The sequence below is a fragment of the Petromyzon marinus genome, chromosome 30 (genome assembly GCF_048934315.1).
Source record: "Petromyzon marinus isolate PM22_M1 ecotype Great Lakes invasive population chromosome 30, UKy_Petmar_22M1.pri1.0, whole genome shotgun sequence".
Taxonomy (NCBI): domain Eukaryota; kingdom Metazoa; phylum Chordata; class Hyperoartia; order Petromyzontiformes; family Petromyzontidae; genus Petromyzon; species Petromyzon marinus.
The window spans coordinates 9,485,109-9,506,808 of NC_133696.1; the positions used below are offsets into that span (position 1 = coordinate 9,485,109).

General features: G+C 58.9%; 1 protein-coding gene across 4 annotated transcripts in view; it reads left to right on the forward strand.

The window, feature by feature from the left end:
• Positions 1–21,700, forward strand: part of CELSR2 (cadherin EGF LAG seven-pass G-type receptor 2) — a 114,904-nt gene that overhangs the window by 78,531 nt on the left and 14,673 nt on the right. For 3 of the 4 annotated variants that reach the window (XM_032963497.2, XM_032963496.2, XM_032963494.2), the window contains exons 7-21: positions 4,964–5,121; positions 7,737–7,900; positions 9,214–9,339; positions 10,076–10,245; positions 10,619–10,804; positions 12,432–12,551; positions 13,020–13,227; positions 13,465–13,606; positions 16,025–16,145; positions 17,655–17,838; positions 18,541–18,642; positions 19,489–19,503; positions 20,248–20,342; positions 20,614–20,823; positions 21,460–21,643. In XM_032963497.2, the coding sequence (XP_032819388.2) occupies positions 4,964–5,121; positions 7,737–7,900; positions 9,214–9,339; positions 10,076–10,245; positions 10,619–10,804; positions 12,432–12,551; positions 13,020–13,227; positions 13,465–13,606; positions 16,025–16,145; positions 17,655–17,838; positions 18,541–18,642; positions 19,489–19,503; positions 20,248–20,342; positions 20,614–20,823; positions 21,460–21,643 (2,185 nt within the window). The remainder of the gene's footprint in view (positions 1–4,963; positions 5,122–7,736; positions 7,901–9,213; positions 9,340–10,075; positions 10,246–10,618; positions 10,805–12,431; positions 12,552–13,019; positions 13,228–13,464; positions 13,607–16,024; positions 16,146–17,654; positions 17,839–18,540; positions 18,643–19,488; positions 19,504–20,247; positions 20,343–20,613; positions 20,824–21,459; positions 21,644–21,700) is intronic. The other variant, XM_032963495.2, reaches the window with a different exon arrangement.

Below are 21,700 nucleotides of genomic sequence, written 5' to 3' on the forward strand. Positions count from 1 at the left end.
TGCCAGGCCTGAAGGAGGCCCTTGGGTCCGAGCGCGCTCGTGTCGGTTATGAACAATCATTTAATTTGCGCGTGTTCGTTAAAAGCCGCCGCAGTGATTTGCTCTTTAGCACTAAATAGTAATTTAATTGATTGAAAAAGAAAAAAATCACTACGCTTGCGCTGACGAGGTCGGACACAAAATCAAAGCGGGAGAGCCTGCTCGTCGCGCAGCTGTTGAATTTTGATTCGTGACCAGAGGGAAGTCCAACCCGAGCTAATGTGACGGGTACCCTGGTGGGGGGGGGGGGGGGTCTGCGTCCACTCGTCAAGGGCCAGGGCACTCGGCCGGGGGGGAGGAGAGGGCCTTGCCAACTCGTCCTCGGGTTTTTTTTGCCAGGGTCGTTGAGGAACTGCCTCTTGTTGACGAGGTAGCTGCTGTCCTGGGAAATCTGTCGGGTCTTCTCGAGGACGGTCTCAGTGGTTTGTCACGTAATAATAATTATAATAATTTGCCGCAGTGTTATTTTGTGCAACAAGAACTCAACGCGTTTATCAATAAATCCGCTCTCTGCACGGTCGAAGGGCCATTGCCAAAACACCGCCTATTAGGTATTCTAAATCCCCTTGCCATTTTCGAGTTAATTTTGTTTAACCCGGGATGTAGTTCTCACCTCTTCCGGTATTCTCGTTATATCCCAAAACATGTTTTTTTTTGGTAGGGGATAGCAAATCCAGCCGCGTGTCTCTGGGATCTACGTGCCCGTCACCATGGTGACCATGCAGCTGGCTACCCCCCCCCCCCACCCCCTCTGGTTGAATTCACAACGAACATGTCCGCCACGAACCCTGTGAGCGTTGCCACGGCAACCGCTTGCGAGAGGCCTCGGCCCAGCCCGGCGAGGTTGACGCGGCGGTAAGAGATAAACCGACGATACCGACGAGGAACTTTATCGGATACACGCAGCGCGTGCGTTCAGTGGAATATTTCATGGGCGCCCTCCTCCCCCCCCCCCCCCCGCGTGACCGGGGGATGCCCGTCACCGCCGAGATGCCGTGGGCAGGAGCCACCGTCGCGCACTGCTGCGGCAAACGGCCAAAACGATTGGCGGACGTGCGCCTTGGCTTCATGCGCGAGGAGGTGGACGAGGAGGAGGTGGACGAGGAGGAGAGAGTGGGGGGGGCGTTGGGTACGTTTCACCCCAACGTGCCCTCGCCGGGCGTCCCCACAAAATATTATTGTTGCTCTTGGCCGGCAAGCCGGTGAGCCTGTCTGGCCATCGGGCCCGCCCCGCCCGCCCTGGGCAAATAGAGGGAAACAAACGCCGTGGCGGCGGCGCACAGGTTAATAAAAAAGGGAAACAGGAAAAAACTAACAACGGGTGTGTGTTTTTTTTTCTCTCAGAGTGGACAGAAAGGAACTCGCACGTTACCCAACGGCCGCTGTAGAATGCGGCGTGCGCATGCGTCTGGGTGTGTGCAGTGCGCCTGGCGTTCACACGTGCATGTGCCTGTGTGCATGTGCCTGTGTGCATGTGTCTGTGTGCATGTGACAAGTGTGCGAGTGGGGAGCGGCAACGTAGTGGTTAGCCCGCTGCCGCTCTTCGGTCTCCCCTAGGTCGACTGAGTCTTCAATGAGTTACCTGGGGTGGTGTGTAAATATCAGCACTGGGGAGATAAAGGCAGCCAGATGTGGTCCCGGCCACTCCCACCCACTTGTGCGCTGGAATGGTCTTCATCGTTGTTCGCTTTACACCACTTTTTAGTTTGTTGTCCTACCTCCCCCGCACCTTCGCTTCGCATTATCGGCTTCCTACGGTGCGAAAGATGTTCAACGTACATATTTACTTGTCTCAACAACCTGTTTAGGCTGCACGGGGGATCTTTGTGTGTGTGTGCGTGCGTGAGTGGGCACGGTGGTGGCTTTCATCCCGTGGAATTGCAGGGTCTGGATTTCGCTGCTGACAAAATTTACAGCCTCCCCGGGTCCGCGCCACGGCCCCCCATCTCAATCATGCAGGGCGGGCGGTCAGGGCGGGAGGCCCCCCCGAGGGGCCAGAAAGACGAACGGATGCTTAGGAGGAGACAAAATAGAAGCCAGGAGAGGAGGGACAGGGTGCCTGAGAGAGGAGAGAAACAGCAGTGATGTCTGACAGGGGATAGGCAGCGTGTATGGGAGACGACAGTGAGAGGCTGGGAGAGGAGAGTTGAGCGAAGGTCGGCGAGGAGGGGGAGGGCGTTGGCCAGGAGACGGGAGGCGCAGGGCGTGAAGTGTTTTCCCCGTCGTATAATGAAACTGAAGAGCGCGGTGGGGAGGAGGAAATTACAACTTCTGTAAAATAATACGAGCGGGAAGTGCTTCCATAACCGAATAAAAGAAACAAAACACTCCGAGGAATGTTCCCTCATCCTGCCAAGAAGCGCGGGTTTCCCAGGACGGCTCAACTCCTCCGGTCGGTCAAGAGAAGCTGCGGAGGTCGGCCGGGGTCAGGGGTCACGGGGACACGGAGCTTGCGCTCGCTCCGTCTGGCTCGGCGTCCAAGTGGCACCGTCCCAGAATCCCCTGGAGGGGCCGCTGGTGCTGGTAATTAGTGGTGGCAGTGAGTTCCGGTGGTGAGTGGTGGCCGGTGGTTGTGACTATCGGTATTGTGGCGAGTTTTGTGGTTAGTGGTGAGTGACAGAGGAGCGGCTGCGTTGGAGTCCTGTGCATCTGAAGAGGTAGTGGCAAGGACCATTATTGGAGACGTTTGTGGTGATTGGTGGTTGCGGTGATTGCTGTCCTTAGTCATGTGTGATGGCAGTGGCGGGTAATTTATGGGCCTGTTGGCTAATGCTGTGGTTAGTAGTGAGTGCTGGTGGTGAGGAGGGTGAGTGCGGCCGTGTTGGTACGGCTGTCCCTGACTTGCTTGGGCCACGCCGCGATAAGGCCGCCGTCTCCGCAGTGAAAACAAAACCCTCACCGCCGCCGCTGCCGCCCAGACCACCGCGTTCGCGGATAAATAAACGATGCCCACGTAACGTGGGCAGTCGCCGTAATGCCCGAACGTTGCGGGATCAGTGCCTGAACAGCGCACGGGCATGACCCGAGTGCACGGTGGAGAGCTCGTGGCTCGCGGCAGCTTCGTTATTGAACGCAGCGCACGGGCAAGTCTACGGTGGTTGTCCCGTGGAGATACGAGTGCCCCAAAATGGGAACGTGGAATTTCCACCACGGGCTCAGGGCTGTAAATAGGATACGGAGCGCCAGTGCCTCTCGGTGCGCGTCATTTGGCACAATGTCCGACGTTTCGCTCCGTGCCGCCGGGGACCTCAGGAAACGGAGAGGCTCCGAGCGGCGCGTGGCCGCGCGCAGTCGGCGGAGACGGAGGGAGGTGCGGCACGGGCGTCCCACGCATTCCTCGGCCTCCTTCCTCTCTCCTGTTGACAAAAGCCACTTGGCCTGCCTCATAATGGCCCGTGTGTCAGGGCCCCATGTTGCCCGCCCCTCTGCTTGTTATGTTTTCCGAGTATAAATTTACACTCGCGGGTTTCGTGAGGGGGCGGCGGCGACGGGCGCCCTTTCGCGGCGCCCTTTGTGTGGCTTTAAAGGCTTATCTGAGATTGCTTCCCCTCTTAACGGCGTCTTCATTACGCGCCGCACAATAAAGGAATAATTTTTTTGTTCCCAAGAAGCCGACAATGGTGCGAACGAACGCCGCCGCCGCCGCACCGCCCGCCGCGCGCTTCGGCCCCAATTAGGATGCGCGGGGAGCTGCTAGCAGCGGCCGCCCTGCGTGAACCCCGCGACGCAACCGCCCACCCCCCCCACCCCCCCCCCCCTGCGGCGTGCTGGCCGGCGTCACGTCCACGCGGCACGCGATCCCTGGCTCGGCACAATTGCGGTGCGTCGGGTGTTTCACTCGTGGCGTCTACACCTGGGCCATGCGACCCCCCCCGCCCCTCCCTGCTGCTCCTGTGCCAGATGTGACCGGGCCTATTTTCGGCTGGAACTGTCATCACGGTCGGTGACCCTGAAAATGTTTTTCTGCAAACTGGCACATCGCATCCAGTAAACCTCTCGTTGTGGCTGCGAAGCTACTTTGTCAAGTGCTTGCCACCTTTCCAGGATTTATAAACGTAGAATGCCTCCGGCGAGGAACGAATCCCGGCAGGTGACCTGAGTTCTCGCCTCACGTCGGTGCCGGCGTCGGCCCAGGCCCGCAGCGGTGGCGCCGGGGGTTTTTTCTCGCCGGGGCGGAGGAGACGGCGCGCGGGTGGGGGAAGCGCCTGCTCCTGCTGCGTGGTAACGGACGTCCTTTGTGGGGCCGTCACGAAGCGTTAGCGAGAGCGGCCGGGCGGCCGCCGGGCGAGTCACGCAGGGTCCAGCGGCGGTGGGGGCGGGCGGGGGACAGCGAGGGACAGGGGAGGGGCCCCCGGGACAAGAGGCACCCGCGCGCCAATTCTGGATAAACCGGGTCCTGATCGTCGCTCTCTTCGGCTATTTTTAACTGGCCAGGCGGCCCCGGTGGTGACCGCACACGCCACTGAGTTACGTCGCGCCAGCTGCAATCCTGCTGCTGCATCCCACTCATGGTGCAGGCACGCACGCGTGTGTGTATGTGTGCGTGTGCGCGTGCGTGTGCATGCATGTGTGTGCATGCGTGTGTGTACATGTGTAGTGGGGAGCTGTAGTGTAGCAGTTAATGCACTGCGCTATGAACCCGGCAACCCGGGTTCGATTCCTGCTCACGGCCAACACCAGTGACGATTATCTGAACCGGTCGTGGGCCTCCCTTAGGCCGACTCAGCCTCAAATGAGTACCTGGTGCGGTGCACGGTAAACATAATCGAAGGCGACCAGGCGTTGCGCTGGCCCCCCCACACCCGCCGGCATGACGTTCCGGCCTTCGTCAGTGCTCGCTTAACAGCACCTAGCCCCACCATTCTATCGGGTCGACGTTGGGTGATCTTTATCTCTGCGCTGTGCGTGCGCGTGTCTCCGGCAGCCGAACATGGGCCAGGCGGGGCTGGTGCGGGGCCCGTCGGAGGAGAAGGTGGCCGTCGTGTCGGTGGACGACTGCGACACCTCCGTCGCCGTCAAGTTCGGCTCCGTCATCGGAAACTACTCGTGCGCCGCCCAGGGCCGGCAGACCGGCTCCAAGAAGTGAGTTTACGTCGCGGAGCATGGGGCAACACGGGGGGAAGCACGTGGGCGGCATGGGGGCAGCACATGGCAGCACAGGGCACCTTCGATTACCACGGTTGGCTACGTACGGTGCGAAAGAAGTCCGACGTACATACGTACGGTGGCAGCACGTGGGCAGCACATGGCAGCATGGGGGCAGCATGGGTGCAGAACGTGGCAGTATGGGGACAGAATAGGCAGCACAGGCTACTTTCAGGGCTTAGCAGCTGCTGACAGCGGAGTACGTTGGGTGGCTGGAGGCAGGGATGGCTCGGTTTGCTCGATGAGTCATCCTCAGAGCCCGTCCCATCTATAGGTAAACCCCGGATTGATCGCCGTCACCGTGACTCGGTGAGAGCCACAGGGAGCCGCAGAGAGCCGGGACCCCCCACGTCGCCGGTGTGTGTGGAGCGGTGATGCAGTGGTTAGCGCACTGTGCACTCTGAAACCGGCAGCCAGAGTTCGATTACCACTCTTGGCCAATGAGAGTGGCGAATATTTGAACCGGTCTTGGGCCTTCCTTGGGTCAACTCCGCCTCAAATGAGTACCTAGTGTAGTGTGTAAACATCAGCACTTAGGAGCCAAAGGTGGCCAGGCATGGGGTCGTGCAAGCCTTAATAGATGCTTACGAAGAACACTTGCCCCATCAGTTCGTATTTGTGTGGCGGACACCAGTTGGCTTATTGGGCAGCACAGGTGTTGCATCTGCCAGTCGTCTCAGTCAACCCATGTCATGCCAGCAGTGAACCTTCCACACTTTGCACAAGCGCCGTGGTGATGTCACCGCCACTTGGTGGCGAATGGCGGCTATTATCGGTTGTCGTGGCAAATAGTTTGGTTGTGAATCTTGAGGCCCCTGGTTTACCCGGGCCCTCACTCCGCCGTCCTGCCGGCCCGGTTAAGCGCTCCCTTTCTTCTTGCCGAGTTAATGATCGTTTGTGGGCCTTGGTGGGTCGCTCGGGGAGAACGCCGGGGCTCCGTCTCGAGCGGCGGCATGCCTCCGTGATGACGAACCGTGGTTGATGTCAGGCAGCGCGTGCCGCGTGCAACGGAGCGACGACGTCGTGGCTCCGAGCGTGCGAAGCGGAGCTGGTTCCACGCACCGTGCCGCGGAATGTATCCGTGTGGGCGGGAGAAGCATCGCGCTCGGACCACGCTCCTTGACCTAGCCTCTCTCACCGTCGTAATCATCGTCGTTAGCCAAGATAAATCCACCACTGGATCAAGGCCTCCGCCAGTCACCACCTCTCACGATCGCACGACATACGTGACGGTATGCCCCGTGACGGTACACGAGCGGTGTCCAAAAAATAAGCAGATGGGAGTAAGTCTATCGGCGAGTGGCTTGCAGTGGTGGGGTAAAGTGTGGGTATACTCCATTTCTGCCCGGCGTGGCCCAAGCGTTCGTTTAAAGTGTGCATGCTTGGCTGCGCCTGGAGAGGCCGTGGTGAGGGCGGGGGTAGGGAGGGAAGGAGGAGTAAAATGCAACCACGCCGTTATTACCACCCTGCCCCGGGCCAATCTTTGGCTTAAGGATAATGAATGTACAGTGTATGAATATTGTATGGATGTGTGATGGGGGTGGGCAGGTGGGGGGCGGTGGGGGCGATGGGGGGGGGGGGCGGCGCCTGTCTCGGCGCAAGCGGCGTGATTCTCTGGCGGAGCGGAGTGAGCGAACGCTGGCCGGGTGCCCGCGCTGCGGAGCCGCGGGGTTGATGAGTGGTGCGGGGGGTCAGGGGTCAGGGTCGCGAGGCTGCTCGCTGGGCCGTGTAATTAGAGGCCGGGATGGGCCTCGCCGCTCTTCCCACGACCGCCGTTCTTCGCTGGGGCCTCTCGCCCGCCCCTCCGCCCGTGCGCCCCCTTGTTCGCCCCACGGCCTGCGAAAGTGAAAAGCACGACAGGCGATTTAAAACCCAGCGCCGCGCTTTCTGTTCTGTATCTTTATTGAGCGAGGTGACATTAGGAATCGATTTGGTTTGCTAACGATGACTTAAGCTGACGAGGATGGCTGGGGCGGCTGTAGCGACTGTGGGCGATAGTGACAGGATCGCGAGGGTGTTGGGTGGCCTGAGCGGGTGCCCGTGTCGCCGATGGACGTGTGTGTGTCCGTGTGTGTGTGAGGAGCAGTGGTGCAATGGTTAGTGCACTGTGCTAGTAATCCAGTGATGAAATATGAACCAGTGCTAAGCCTCCCCTAGGTCGGCTCAGCCTCGAATGAGTACCTGGTGCAGTGAGTAATCGTCAGCACTGGGGAGCCAAATGCGGCCGGGCGTGGTGTTGGTCACTCACCTCGTCGTGTGCCCCAGCAGCCTTAAATCCTTTGTGGGGCATATTTGTCTTTGTGTGTATCTCTATGTGTCTGGGCATGCCTGTGTGTTTGTGCATATGCAACTGGATGTATGTGTGCGTCTGTCTGCCCATGTATCTCTGTGTGTGTACATGTGTGTGTATGTGTCTCTATGCATTTGTGCTTGCTTATCTGCTCGTCCCTGCACGCGCCTAACGTGCGTCAACACGCGTCCGTGTGCGCGTGCCTACGTGCGTGTGTGTGTGTGTGTGTATTTGTGACGCGCGTCCGTGTGCGTGTCTCAAGGTCCCTGGACCTGACGGGGCCGCTGCTGCTGGGCGGGGTGCCCAACCTGCCCGAAGAGTTCCCCGTGCGGAGCCGCCAGTTTGTCGGCTGCATGCGCGACCTGCAGGTCGACAGCCGGCGCGTCGACATGGCCGGCTTCATCGCCAACAACGGCACGCTGCCCGGTGAGCGGCTTCCCCCACGTCCCCCTCTCCCCACCCACCGCAGGACACCGCCGCCTGCGCTACCGGGACCTTGGGCCCATCGGTCACGGCGGTGCGTCGCCCCTTGGACGGCCCGGGGGGCTGAACGACGTGGCGTCGCGTCCAGTTCAAGCGTGAACCGAAGACTTGGCAATGTTTATTTTGCGTTAAATGTTACTTTTACATCACTCCGCTTTAATATGTCCTTTTAAAATCATCAACCGCCTGGGTGGTGGCTCAGCCATAGAGCGAGCGGCTCAAATCCTGGTTGGGCATTGGCTCAGCCATCATCCCTCCATAGTCAATAAAATTAGCACCATTTTGTGGTCCTATGGATATACTTACTCCTGCCCTAGCACTTTGGAATTTGCATCGGTGGCTCAGGACTGTAAACAAGATCTGAGCGCCGATGCTTCACTGTGACTCGTTTGAGTTGTTCTCTTAGTCTGCTTGATCACTCAAGCATTCCGTGGCCTCTCTATTATTAACGTTGGTGTGAGCGGTGCACAATCTCCCCCACCCCCAGAAAAGAATAATGATTAGCTCGGCCAATCGGTGAACTCAGTAAATCTGTGTATATACACTCACAGCCAGTGGCCGTGTGTGGTCGTCCTCGGTGCCCTGCTGTTGCTGGCAGGGTGACCGAATGACCACGGTGGCCTGCGACGCTGATTCCCGTCCACTCCATCGTCCACACAAACGGACAAAGCCACCGCCGGGATCAGCGTTCTTGTCATCACCACCCTCGTTGTTGTCAATGAGGGTGGCGGCAGCCACAGAATGGCGGCACTCGCGCCTCGCAACAAGAAGGGCCAGGGTTTGATTCCTGACTCCGGTGCTTTGCCTGTGTGGAGTTGTCAGTGTTGGGTTCTGCCACCCACCCCTTCGTGTGCCGTGTTGGCCTTCATAGGCGCTCGCTAACAGCACTTGCCCCAACAGTCTGTTGAGGTTCTAGGGGGATCTTTGTATGCGAGTGAGTATGTTGCGTTTGTACCTACTCCCCCTGTTCTGCGTGGGTTTCCTCGGCTTCTCCGGTTGTCTCTCATAGCTCAATATACACACGCACGCTGTGGAACTGGTATCGGCCAAACATCTGGATGGTTGAAAAATTGCACCGAAAATCATGCCATGAGAATCACACGTAGCAGCAGCAGCGCCCCCTACTGCGAACAAAACTTGGCAAAACCCTCCTGAAAGAGAGTTGAGACTCGGTTGAGGCTTTCCAGGGTGACCGAGCGTAATGACGATGACGAGGACAATGATGATGACGTTGCCGGTCGTTGTCTCCTCCGCAGGCTGTTCCGCCAAGAAGGACTTCTGCGTGGGGGACCCATGCGGCAACGGCGGCACCTGCGCCAACCGCTGGGAGTCCTACAGCTGCGAGTGCCGCCTCGGTTTCGGCGGCAAGAACTGCAGCCAAGGTGGGGGCCCGGCGCCGGCTCCTCGTGCAGGCGGAGATGCGCGTCGCTCGTGGTGCAGCGGCTGATATAGCTGGCGCCGTAACCGCTTACATCGCCGGTTCTGCGGGTTTAGCCACAGGAGTGGCCGTCACCTTGTTGACTGGAGTTCCTGAGTGCCCGTGCTCGTGTTTGCGAGCAACCGCGCTGGTTTTTACGAGCTCGGTAAAAGCTCCGACGCCGGCAAGCGACGGTCGCGCCGCCCTGCCCGCCGGCGTGTTTCCAGCCCGGGGAAAAAACCCGTCGGCTCGTCGCCCGTGAGAACGGGCGGCCAAACCCTGGCTCTGTCGCTCTGCGTCGGCCCACATCGAGGGTTCGACCCGCCCCGCATGGCCTCGTGGGGATCAGCCGGCTGCCCGGCTGGAGTAAACGTTGACGTGGAGGCGTCGTCGTGTCGGCCTCTTCTAAGTTTGGCCTTGTGCGCGGCAGAGGTGTCGTGGTGCTTGGCGGAGATTCTGATGGTGTTCCCGTGTCCCCTTCTCCTGTGTCCCTGTGCCTCACTGTCTTCGTCTACCCCCCTGTTCCCATTCCCGTGTCCATGTTTCTCCCTTCCGTGTCCCCGTGTCTCGCTCCCGTGTCCCCGTGTCCCCGTGCTTCAATGTCTCCATTTCTCTCCGTGTCCCCTGTGTCTCGGTGTCTCCGTGCCTCGCTCTTCCCATCTCTCCCCGTATCTCCCTGTGCCCCCCGTGTCTCTGTGCAGTGATGAGCAGCCCGCTGCGGTTCATGGGCAACAGCCGCGTGTCGTGGGAGCTGCGGCCGGATGTGGCGATCTCGTCGCCGTGGTTCATCGGGCTCATGTTCCGCACGCGGCAGAGCAACGCCACTCTGCTGCATGCCAGCGCCGGCCAGTACACCTCTATCAGCCTGCAGGTGAGGCTATATGGGGGACCTTTGTCTGTGTGTGGCCACGTATGTACGTGCGTGCACTTCCTTCGTACACCCATATGTGCGTCCACGTGCCCGTGTGCGAGTGCCGCTGTCTCTGAGCTCGTCCCACACGTGCCTTTGCGCGCATGCGCTCAGGCGCCCTTGCCTCTCCGTTTGTCTCCGTGTTCCTGTGCTCCCTTGCGTCGCCGCGTGTCGCCATCTGTCCCTGCATGTGCTCACACGTTCCCGTGCGTCTCCACGTGCCTCTACGTGTCTCTGTGTGTCAACAGTTCCTTGTGTCTCGGTGTCCCTACGTCCCTATGCCCATGTGTCCTCATGTCCCCGTACCTCCATGTCTCTGTCCCCGTGAGCGCAGGTGGAGGACGGCACGCTCGTGCTGGGGGTCCAGCGTGGCAGCGGCCGCTCGGAGCTGCTGCGCCTCGGCACCGTGACGATCAACGATGGCGACTGGCACAGCCTGCAGGTGGAGCTGCGGGACGAGCGGCGCGGCAAGGAAGTGCGCCACGTGGGGGTGCTGTCGCTCGACCACGGCCTCTACCAGGTAAGCTTGCCACGCCGGGCCCCGCGCTTCCGCCCCACCACCGTCGCCGCCACCGCGGAGCGGCCGTCCGCACCTGTGATGTGTCCAGGCGACGGGCGAGGTGCGGCCCTGCGATGGCCGGCTCGCGCCGCTCCTGGCGGAAGTGTCCTCCGCCGGAGTAAAGTCGACAGTGGTGTTTGCTCCACTCTTTCACGTTCACCAGACGTGTCCATGTACTCACGCTTTACCCCACCACACGCGACTGGCCGATCGACGGACTTTGCTTGTTCTCTGTGTCCCCCTACCCGTGGTTACGTCGCTGGGTGAACAGAACAGACTCGGGCTTTATTATTTCAGCTGGCAAGGCCCCATTGAGCTCTGTTATGAGAACGACCGTAGCCCAAGACCATCGGCAGTGGTGGCAGCTACAGGACCCTGCAGTTACGTAAGATTGACATCGAGACCAATAGAGTTACTTAGAGACCCATAGAGTTACATAGAGATATATAGAGCTACACGGAGATCCATAAAGTCACGTAGAGTTACATAGAGACTCAGACTACATGTCAATACTTCCAGAGGTGGAAGCCACCGTACACTGCAGGGTGGAGGGAATGTGCAAACTAAGCAGAGCAACAACAAAAACAAGAAGTAATCTAAGAACAAGTTATTTACACAAAAAACCACGGCAGAACTAGCTGCAAGCAGGGTGAACAGTGAACAACGGTGATCACACACAAATCAACAGCGGTGTCAATAATCCCGTCGCGGACGTCCGCGTATACAAACCGACCGTGCGTGCACAGCCTCAGACGTAGCGGAGCTGGGCCGCAGCATCCACAGCGATATCGGCGGAGGCGGTCCTGCGGCATGGCGCCGACTCGCTCGCGGAGAGGAGGGGACCGCGGAACGTCGACGTTGGTCGTGAGGACATCAGATCTCCGTGCGGAAATGTGAACGACGCAAGAGTCAAGTGGGAACGTTCACAAAAACAAAGCTGACAGCCTCACGTTCTCCAGAGCTGGAGTTTAGTCAAATTGCAAATTGGTGTAAAGGTCGTTTGTGCTGCAGCCATTGGTGACCGTGCCAAGACCATGAACCCACTGCACTCCAGAACCCAGTTTCATCATAACTCATTCTGTGTGAGTCTCTGTGTGAGTCTCCGTGTGCACCTATGGGTTTCTATGTGAGTCTATGGCTCTCTATGTGAGCATGGATCTATATGCGAGTCGATGTGTCTCTATTGGTCTCTATGTGATTCATTGGTGACCGGGAGCACCCGAGAACCCGGGTTAATCCCAGGCGATGGCGGTAACCCGGATTGGAATCCAGGATCTCGGCGGTGCCGGATCTGCGCTTTGACCTTGGAGCCACCCGGCCTCCTCCTCCTCCATGCTGAGTTAATGTTGCGCGCGACCCACATCGCCAACTGCTGCCCGCATCGCTCTGCCCCAGAACCCCGGCCGATAGAGCTGCTGCTGACGCTGCTGCCGCTGCTGCCGCCACTGCTGCTCCTAATTGGAGGGAGGTGTTCCTGCTCCCGTGATGCGTCCGGGAGACCGCGACGTATCGGGCTCACGCTACGGTCACCGTCTCTCCCCCCCCACACCCCACCCCTCGCCCCTCCAACTCCGTCGCGTCGTCTCAGAACTCGGGGGAGCTGGGTGGGGGTCTCCACGGCCTCAAGCTCAAGTCCGTGCACGTGGGGGGGCTGCTCGGCACGGCGGGGGGCGACAGCGTCCAGCATGGCTTCCGGGGCTGCATGCAGGTGAGCGTCACCGCCGGCGCTTCCGGAGACGGGGGCTCGTAACGATGCAGGCCGATCGGCGATGCGGCCAAGTTGATGGCGCCTGTTGCACGTTTTTTTGAAATTCGAATCCAGCGGCTGCCCTGGTTAACACTGCGGTGGTGTGGGTATTGACTGGAAAAGTACTACTCCTGTAACGCGCCGTCTGCTTCACTCACAGTAGACGTTGAAGATCCCGTGACGCCGTTCGGAGAAGAGTAGGCCATTGTGTGCTGGCGTCACGGTCCACATTTGCCACGTTTGACAAATTGGGAAAAACGCAGCAGCAATCATTGCACATCCTACGCAAAAAAACCTAGCAGGCCCTCCTGCTAGGTTTTGTGTAAACGAGCGGACAAGTGCAACCAGCAGGGACGCGGGTTAGGGGTGAAGGGTTAAAGGGTTAAGGGTGAGCGCGGGTGCCGTGTCCCCCCACCCTCCCGCCCGCAGGGTGTGCGCATGGGCGACACGCCGTTCGGCACGGTGTTGCCGAGCCTGGCGGAGCCGCAGGGGGCCGCGGTGGGCGCCACCTCGGCTGTGCGCCGGGTGAGGGTGGAGAGCGGCTGCTCGCTCCCCGACCCCTGCGACTCGAGCCCCTGCCCCCCCAACAGCTACTGCAACGACGACTGGGACAGCTACTCCTGCGTGTGCGAGCCGGGTGAGCAACAGCCACCTACCCGGTCACTCGCCCCGGTTGCTCGATCGACATCGTGCGCTCGTAATCGCTCGCCCGCGTAACAACGAACATTCTCGATCCGACGCTGCACGCGTACGCCTCGCCAATATTTACACACGCGCACACCAACACCCGCACCAACACTTGCACGCAAACGCGCTCCGTGCTGCACGCTCACACTCGCGCCCTCTTCGCCCCCGCCCCGTGCTGCATGCGCAGGCTACTACGGGCAGTCGTGCACGGACGCGTGCAGCCTCAACCCGTGTGAGAACCAGTCGAGCTGCCGGCGCAAGCCCAGCTCGTCACACGGCTACACCTGCGAGTGCGGGGATGGATTCTTCGGGCAGTACTGCGAGTCCAGGTGAGCGAGCGAGTGAGGGTTGAGGTGTGAGTCACCGACCGCAGTGCAGGTAAGTGAGAGTCACTGAGTAGAGGCGTGTGTTGAGTGTGGGAAGCGGTGGCAGAGTGGTCCTCCCCATGTCAACTCGGCCTCAAATGAGTCCCTAGGGAGACAAGCATCCGGGCGTGGTGCTGGCTACCCACCCCCTTGTGTGCCATGCCGGCATTCATAGTTGCTCCCTAACAGCACTTGCCTTAATAGTCTGTTAAGACTATACAGGGGATCTTTGTCTTTGTGGGTACAGAGTGTGTGTGTGTGTGCAGGGAACAGGGTGTTTGTGTGGGTATAGGCTGTGTGTGTGTGCATGTGGGTGCTGCGTCCAGGCTGTGTGTGTGTACAGACTGTGTAAGCATGTGCGGTTCCGTGTCTGCGTGGGCACACATGGCGCGCGTCCGTCCCTGCGACGCGCATTCGGCAACGCGCCGCTGTCTCCCGTTACCCAAAATCCTGTTCGCCCGGCACCGCCAAACGACGAACAAGGGGACGCCACCCCCGCGTCGCACCTCCACCAGCGGGAGCCCGGCGTGCTCCTCAGCTCGCGGGCGCTGCGGGGGGTCTCTGCCGCTGCTCTTTTTAGTTTGCGGCCGCCACCCCTCCCTCCCTCCCCGCGCACTAAAACGCGATTCGTCGGCCTCTGCGCGGAAGCACGAGGTGCTGCGAGCGGACCGCGCACGCGTTGCTTTGTTGGCAGCGCGATTACACGCAAATTGAGCGTGAATCCGCACAGAAAGGTCGCGCGCCCCCCGTATGCACGGCTCCTCTCCTTCGGCTCGCACAGCCCGGCTCACCGCGAGGAATGCGGTCTCGCTGGGCGGCGGCCGTCGCGGCGGAGGACAATGCGTGCGTGCGAGGGGTGGCCGAGCGTGGCCGGGAAAGGGCCACACCACGCTGGCACGGTCACGGCTCGCCGGCCCCACGGCACGCTCGCTCACTCGCTCCCTCGCTCCCTTGCCCGCCCGCCCTCTTCGCTCGTTACGCGCCCATTTATTACTCGCTCGCCACCCGGTGCTTGTGTCTGTGTGAGCGAGCGCTTGAGAGTGTGGTGGGAGTGTCCGTGTGTTCACGCGTGCGTGCGTGGCGTCTGGAGCGGTTTTGTAGTGCTAAGTGCACTGCGATACGAACCAGGTGACCCGAGTTCAATTCCTGCAGACAACAAATAATGACTGGTTCTGGGCTTCCACTAGGTCGACTCAGCTTTAGATGAATGGTGCAGTGGTTAAACATTTTTGTTGGCCACTCACCCCCTCGTGTGTCATACTTCATAGGCGCTCATGAATAGCACTTGCCATGACAGTCTATACAGGCTATCTTGGGGGTGTTTGTCTTTGTGTGTGCGCGTGTTCCTAGCACATTGAGGAGGGAGATGCACCAGTAGCTAATAACAATCAGTTGTTACAATCGGTGGATGACAGGACGGGTTCTGCAGGATTTGAAGGATGCCCTGGTGGGGGGTCCCCCTTTTGAAGAAGCAGGTAGTTGTGATGATGTCATGCAGACAATCGCCACCCTCCCCCAGCAGTTCGCTTGGGAGGTCAGCCCTGCCCAGCGCTTTACCTGCTCTCGTGCTCCGGATCGTTCTTCACACTGCAGCAGATGGCACGTCAGCGACTCCCTCGTGTGTGCATGCGAGCGCACGCGCGTGTGCGTGTGCGCATGCCTTCGTACATGTGTGTGTGGAGAGTGATATCGCAGTAGTTAGTGCATTGCGCTACCAACCGGACGACAATTCCCGCTCGCAGACAACATCGGCAACAAACGTTTGAACCAGTGTGCAAACATCAGCACTGGGGGGTGCTCGCCAACAGCACTTGCCCAAACAGTCTGTAAAGGCTACACGAGGGATCTTTGTTTATCGTGTATACGTGTGGTGTGTGTGTGTGAGGAGTTCGGGAGTCGTGTTTGTTGTGTACATTGTGGGGGTGCTCGCTCGATCCTCTGCCTGCACTGCACGCTGTGTCTGTGAAACACAGCAGCGCCTTCCTTCGTCAGATCCCTGCGCTGTAAGAACGATGGCGCCAACACCAAGTGCGTTGATTTCATGATTACAATATCGCTGGGATGAGACGGTGCGGGGGTGAACCCGGCACGGAGAGTGACCTCCACGCATCGCGGCACGGTGGACCGGCGCCACGCGGCCAAGTGGCCGGGTGGTGTCACATTCCTCGTGTATGTGCATGCATCCTGCTCTGCATGTGTACATGTGTAGTGCCTGCCTATGCCGTGATAACGTCAACGCCACTTAGTGGCGAATGGCGGCCGTTGTTGTTGCTGTTGTGCGCCCGTCCGTGAGTATCTGGCGGCGGCTGTGCCGCGGGGCGATCGCCGTGACTCGGGCCGTGTGTCCCCCCCCCCCACCCCCCTTCGCTGCTGCTCCCCCAGGGCCGACCAGCCGTGCCCCAAGGGCTGGTGGGGAAATAAAATCTGCGGGCCGTGCAACTGCGACTCGAGTCGCGGCTTCGACTCGGACTGCAACAAGAACACGGGGCAGTGCAGCTGCATGGTGAGCGACGATCACGCGCGGGCACAGTCGCGAGCACGCTTGGTACTGGCGCTGCCATTCCTATGGCAGCGCGGTCGTTTGAGAAGCACGGCCGCTGCCGCCGTGCTTCGCAAGCGTCGCCGGCAGTTCTTTCTCAGCAGGGGGCGGCGATTGCGACGTTAGAATAAACACCTCCTCATTCGAGGCCCACACATCGCACCTCCTCCTGGCTTTGACATTTGTCGTCCTCCTCCTCGAAGACACTGGTGGTGGAACCATCAACCGCACCAGAACATCATCACCAGGCCGATGCTACACCACATCACCTTCGCGATTGAAAAATTCAAGACAAAGCCACGGTGGTCCGATTATGGCTATGCAACCAAAACTATGGACCACGTGGTAAACCACTGTAGTCTGCGCTCCTTCAGTCGAGGAGGAATAGCAAAACTACACAAACTCTATAACCGAAGCCCTTTCGTCTTGGCGAGCAGACCTCGACATTGGCATCGAGCTCCTGAACATACTGCTGCTATCACGCGCGAGAAGAGAATAGACTTGCCATGTGTATTCCCAATTCGTACAGCTTTGCAGAAGCGATATTCCATCTCTTTATGCAGCGCCTTATCCCAAGGTGCTTTACAGCAATTATAACATTGTAAATGAGATGATAGCGGTTGGGATGAAGCGTGGGTTTTTTTCAGAGTGGTAGTGATAGTTATGTTCACGTGAATAATAAACATTGAGTAAATTGCGGTGTCACTTTAAAATGTGGAAAATTTGCACCGTGACGCCGGCGAAATATGCCACGAAAAATTTCCATGTTGATATTTACCAGGGAGCATGTAATGAATAGTATTTTTTGTATTATTCGTGCTGAGCCCTGTGTAACCAGCTTGGAATTTCACAACACCCTCCCCTACCCTGGGAAGTTTCCAGATCCGCTTGTGGGTGCTACCAATCTAGGCGGGTACTGGCAATGCCACCACCTCGCCCCCAGCTCCCCCTGCCGACCCGGCTGCCTTTTAAATTCGTTCCTTCATTTAAGATCTCCCCTTTTTAGCGCGTGGTTTATTAACCCCGCGCGAGTTGCCGCTGTATTTCTGCGTTACCTGCTGCCAGTGTTGCTTGAGTGGTGCGTGACTTGAATGTAGTGTTCCTCCAACGTGTTCGCTGATTTATTTTCTGCTGTAACTTCCTCTGTGGGTCATTCTTGTAATACAGCTGACGGCTAAATGTTTCTTCTAAACTGAACTAAAATAATTTATTTACCAGGAAAAATCCCTTTTTCAGAGGCGTATATCACCATACGTGGGACTTTATAGAAGCAGCCAAATGAACTAAACACACGTTTCTAAATGTGAAGGACCTGGATAAAAATCCACGTGACAGCCACGGGGAGAGAACAAATATACAACAGGCATCGTCAGGGTTCAGGATCGAACCCACGGCCCGCTGCGTAACGGGCGAGAGGGAAACAACGTCTCCTCGCCACCGCCAATTAAATCAAATCGCTCGATCTCCCCGCAGGCAAACCACTACCGCCCCAACGGCAGCGAGAGCTGCTTCCCGTGCAAGTGCTACGTGACGGGGGCGCTGTCGCGCACGTGCGACGGGGAGACGGGGCAGTGCCCGTGCAAGCCAGGGGTCGTCGGGCAGCAGTGCGACCTCTGCGACAACCCCTTCGCGGAGGTCGCCGCGTCCGGATGCGAGGGTGGGCAGTCGCCGCGGCGACTCGGACGCGCACGCACGCACAAACCGTCGGCATCATCGCAGCAGAATCATGAGAGCGGACCGGGACGACAAAAGCCCTCGCTCAGCCTTATCTAGACCACTCGTTTAGCAGAATTGAACGTGTTGCCGAGTGGTCGTCCCAAGAACGGCTGGCAGCAGCTGCGAAACAAAGACAAAGCACGTAGCAGTCGACCGGGTTTCGTCCTCATTAGGACTCATCGCTGCAGCACAGTCGGCAAACGCTGCTGCCGTATGCCTCCAATAAAATGGGCACACACTCAGTTCTTTCGAGCCGGTGGTCTGGATAAAGGCTGAGAGAATTTTGCACGCACACATGCGTACACCCGCACCATTAAGGAATGTGCTCATACAAACACTTACATACACTAACAAACATGCACGCACGTACATACCGCCGTCGCCAGCCGTATTCGCGTACCTACCCGTGCACACGCGGCCGTTTTCACGCACCTGTGCCCACGGGCCCGTGCTCAATGTTACAGCGGATCGCTCACGAGATGTCGTCCGTGCATAGTTCTGGATGTTTATTAGCAGTGCTCTTTGGGTCACCACTGGAACAGAGCTTTTTAGCTCAATTGGAGCCTTGGCTGATATACACCAACTGACCACTTGCCCCCTCCCCCCACTTCTCCCTGCCGCCGCCCCCCACCTCGCCGTGTAGTTTACTACGATGGGTGCCCAAGGGCCATGGCTGCGGACATCTGGTGGCCACGCACCAAGTTCGGGCTCCCGGCGGCCGTGCCCTGCCCCAAGGACTCCTTCGGTAACCCCACTCTCACACAAACACAGGCAAAGGTCCGCCCCTATAACCTTTGCAAGGCTGTGGGAGGGGGGGGAGGGCAAGTGCTGTTAGCGAGGCACACTATGACGACCAACACGGCGCACAACGAAAGAGTGGTGTGGTTAGCGACCACGCCTGGCCCAAGATCGGTTCTAATATTTGTAACCGATGTTTGCTGTCAGTAGGACTTGAACTTGGGTCATCTTTTTGTAGTGCAGTGTGCTAATCAAGGTGCCACTGCTCCCCACAGACACACATGAATCATGCATGCGCAGACACACTGTACAAAGACCCCCCCTATAGCCTGAACAGAATGTTGGGGCAAGTGCTTTTAGCGAGCACTTATGCAGGCCGGCACGGCACACGAGGGGGTGGGTGGCCAACACCACGCCAGGCCACCTTTGTCTCCCTCGTGGCGATGTCTACATATCGCACCAGCTACACATTTTTTAGGCTGAGTCGACCTTGGGGTGGCCCACTACTGTTGACTGTAAACAGGAATTGGAGCTCGGGTAGCAGGGTTCGTAGCGCAGTGCGTTAGCCACTGCACGACCGCTCCCCACACACACGTCCACACTCGCTCACATGCGGAGATCCACACTCGCGGACCCACACACCTGAGCCTGTTAAACACGTAGGCTTTCACGACCAATATCATCCATAATATAGGTAAAGACTCGTGACACCTGAGCCTCCCCTCTACTCCTACACACAGACCGAGGGGACACCGTGCCCACACCTCCAATCCGCAGCCAGTGCCCCAGCATCTCCCCCTCCCCCATTGTAACCTCCCTCCCCCCCCGTTTTTCTTGCTGCCTCCGCTGTCAGACAAGAGGCCGATAGGTGAGTGTCTCCTCCTTCTCCTCCTCACGACGCTCGTCTGTGTCCCTGTGTCCCCACGTCTCTGTGTCCCCATGTCTCCGTGTCCCCGTGTGGGCGTGTCCCTGTGTCCGTGTGTGCTTAAGTCCCGGCATCCCCATGTCCTCATGTCCCTGTGTCTCCGTGTCCCCGTGTCCTCATCTCTGTGGCTACAGCCTGGGCCGAGGCTAGAGGCAGGGGCAGGGCAGAGGTGAGAGTTTGGGTCACGGTCAGGGTTTTATGTCCTTTGCTTAAACCTAGAAGCCAGTGCCATCTCGTCTTCCAAACCCCCGAACGTAACAGGATCTCGCTGCATGGATCTCGATTTGGCTGATTTACTGAAGCCGCTGTGAACTCTGTCCACGTGAAAACACAAATGGTTAATTCCCTACAGCATTGCAAAATCGTAACCCACACCTCGCGGAAGGAGTTGATGACGCCACTATCACCATTTAATTCATGACGGTTGTGTTAAAGCAGTTACTCTGATATCTCATGACCCCAGCGCAGCGACAATGCAACTCCAACCCAAGCCCTGGTCACGCCCTCCGACGGACCGCCTCACCTCGTGACCCTTGCTCGTGTGACCCTTCAACTCCTGCCCGTAGCACCTTGCCCGGCGACCCGTCACACTCCGACCTCGTTCCCCGCGACCTATGCCCCCGTGACCTCTGTCCCTGTGACCCCTGAACCCCCGCGGGTCGTTGACGGGCTGCGCATGTGCCGCAGGCACGGCCGTGCGACACTGCGACGACGACAAGGGCTGGCTGCCGCCGAACCTCTACAACTGCACGTCCGTCACCTACACCGCCCTCAAGGAGATGGTGAGTGCGCGGGGAGCGAGACCCTGGCCTCGACCTGACCCTGACCTCGTTGCTTTGCTCCCAGACACTGTGGGTGGAGTTCCGTAAATGATCCCCAAACGACTGCAGAGTTTCACTCTGCTCTTTAACTGAGCTCACAGGATCCCCCGTCTCACTTCCTTCCTCTGTTTCCCTTGAGTGGGTGGGTGAGTGGGCGATTGTGTCAACCTCACGCCACCGCTGGTCGATTTCACGCGATGGCGCGTGTCCCCGTGTGCGTGCGTGCACGTAGCTGGAGCGACTGGAGCGGAACGAGACCCGCATGGTCCCCGAGCTGTCGCGCCGGCTCGCGCACCAGCTGCACAACGCCACGCGCCACACGGCGCGCCCCTTCGGCAGTGACGTGCGCGTCGCGTACCAGCTGGCGGCGCGCGTCCTCACCTTCGAGAGCGACCAGAATGGCTTCAACCTCTCCGCCACGCAGGACACACTGTTCACTGAGGTGAGGGGGAGGTGCCACCAGGTGACCCTGGGTGACCCTGGGTGACCCTGCCAATGTCTGCCCTGGGTCGGCATGGCCTATTCACCTCTCGTGACGATGTCTCACAAACCGCACGGTCCTGGATTGCCGGGTAACTAGCTGGTTGACTGACTGGCTACATGACTAGCTAGCTGACTTTGTTAGCTGACTGAGCAGATGAGCGACTCACTTTGTTTCCTGACTCGATAACTGACCAACTTGTTGGCTTGATAACTCACTGGATGGTCAACTAGTGTGCTGAATGGCTAACTTCTCAACTGGCTAACCACCTATCTATTTAGCTCACCGACAGGCTGACAAAATGACCGATTGCCACGAGTCAAACTATTTGACCAACCGACTGACTAGCTGACCCAGCTAACTGGATTACTGGTTAACCAATTGACTGGCTGACCAATAGACTGCCCGCCTGAAAATTTCCTATCTAACCCAACTGACTGACCATTCGACCAGCTGACTAATTACCTGGCTGACCGGCAAACTGGTTTGCTGCCTAAACAACCGACCGACCGACCACGTGATCAGCCAACCGACGAGCCAGCTGATGGGCGGACTGACCGACGAGCTGATTGGCCGATGGCGCGTGCTGCCCGCCAGAACATGGTACACACGGGCAGCGCACTGCTGGAGCCCCGGCACCGCGAGCTCTGGGAGCAGCTGCAGAGGGCAGAGGGCGGCACGGCGCGCCTACTGCGCCTCTACGAGGAGTACGCGCAGGCGCTGGCGCGCAACATGATGACCATCTACCTCAAACCCTTCGCCATCGTCACGCCCAACCTCGGTACGCCCGCCGCCGATTGCCGCTGCTCCCCACCCCCCCCTCCCCCCCCATCTTTGT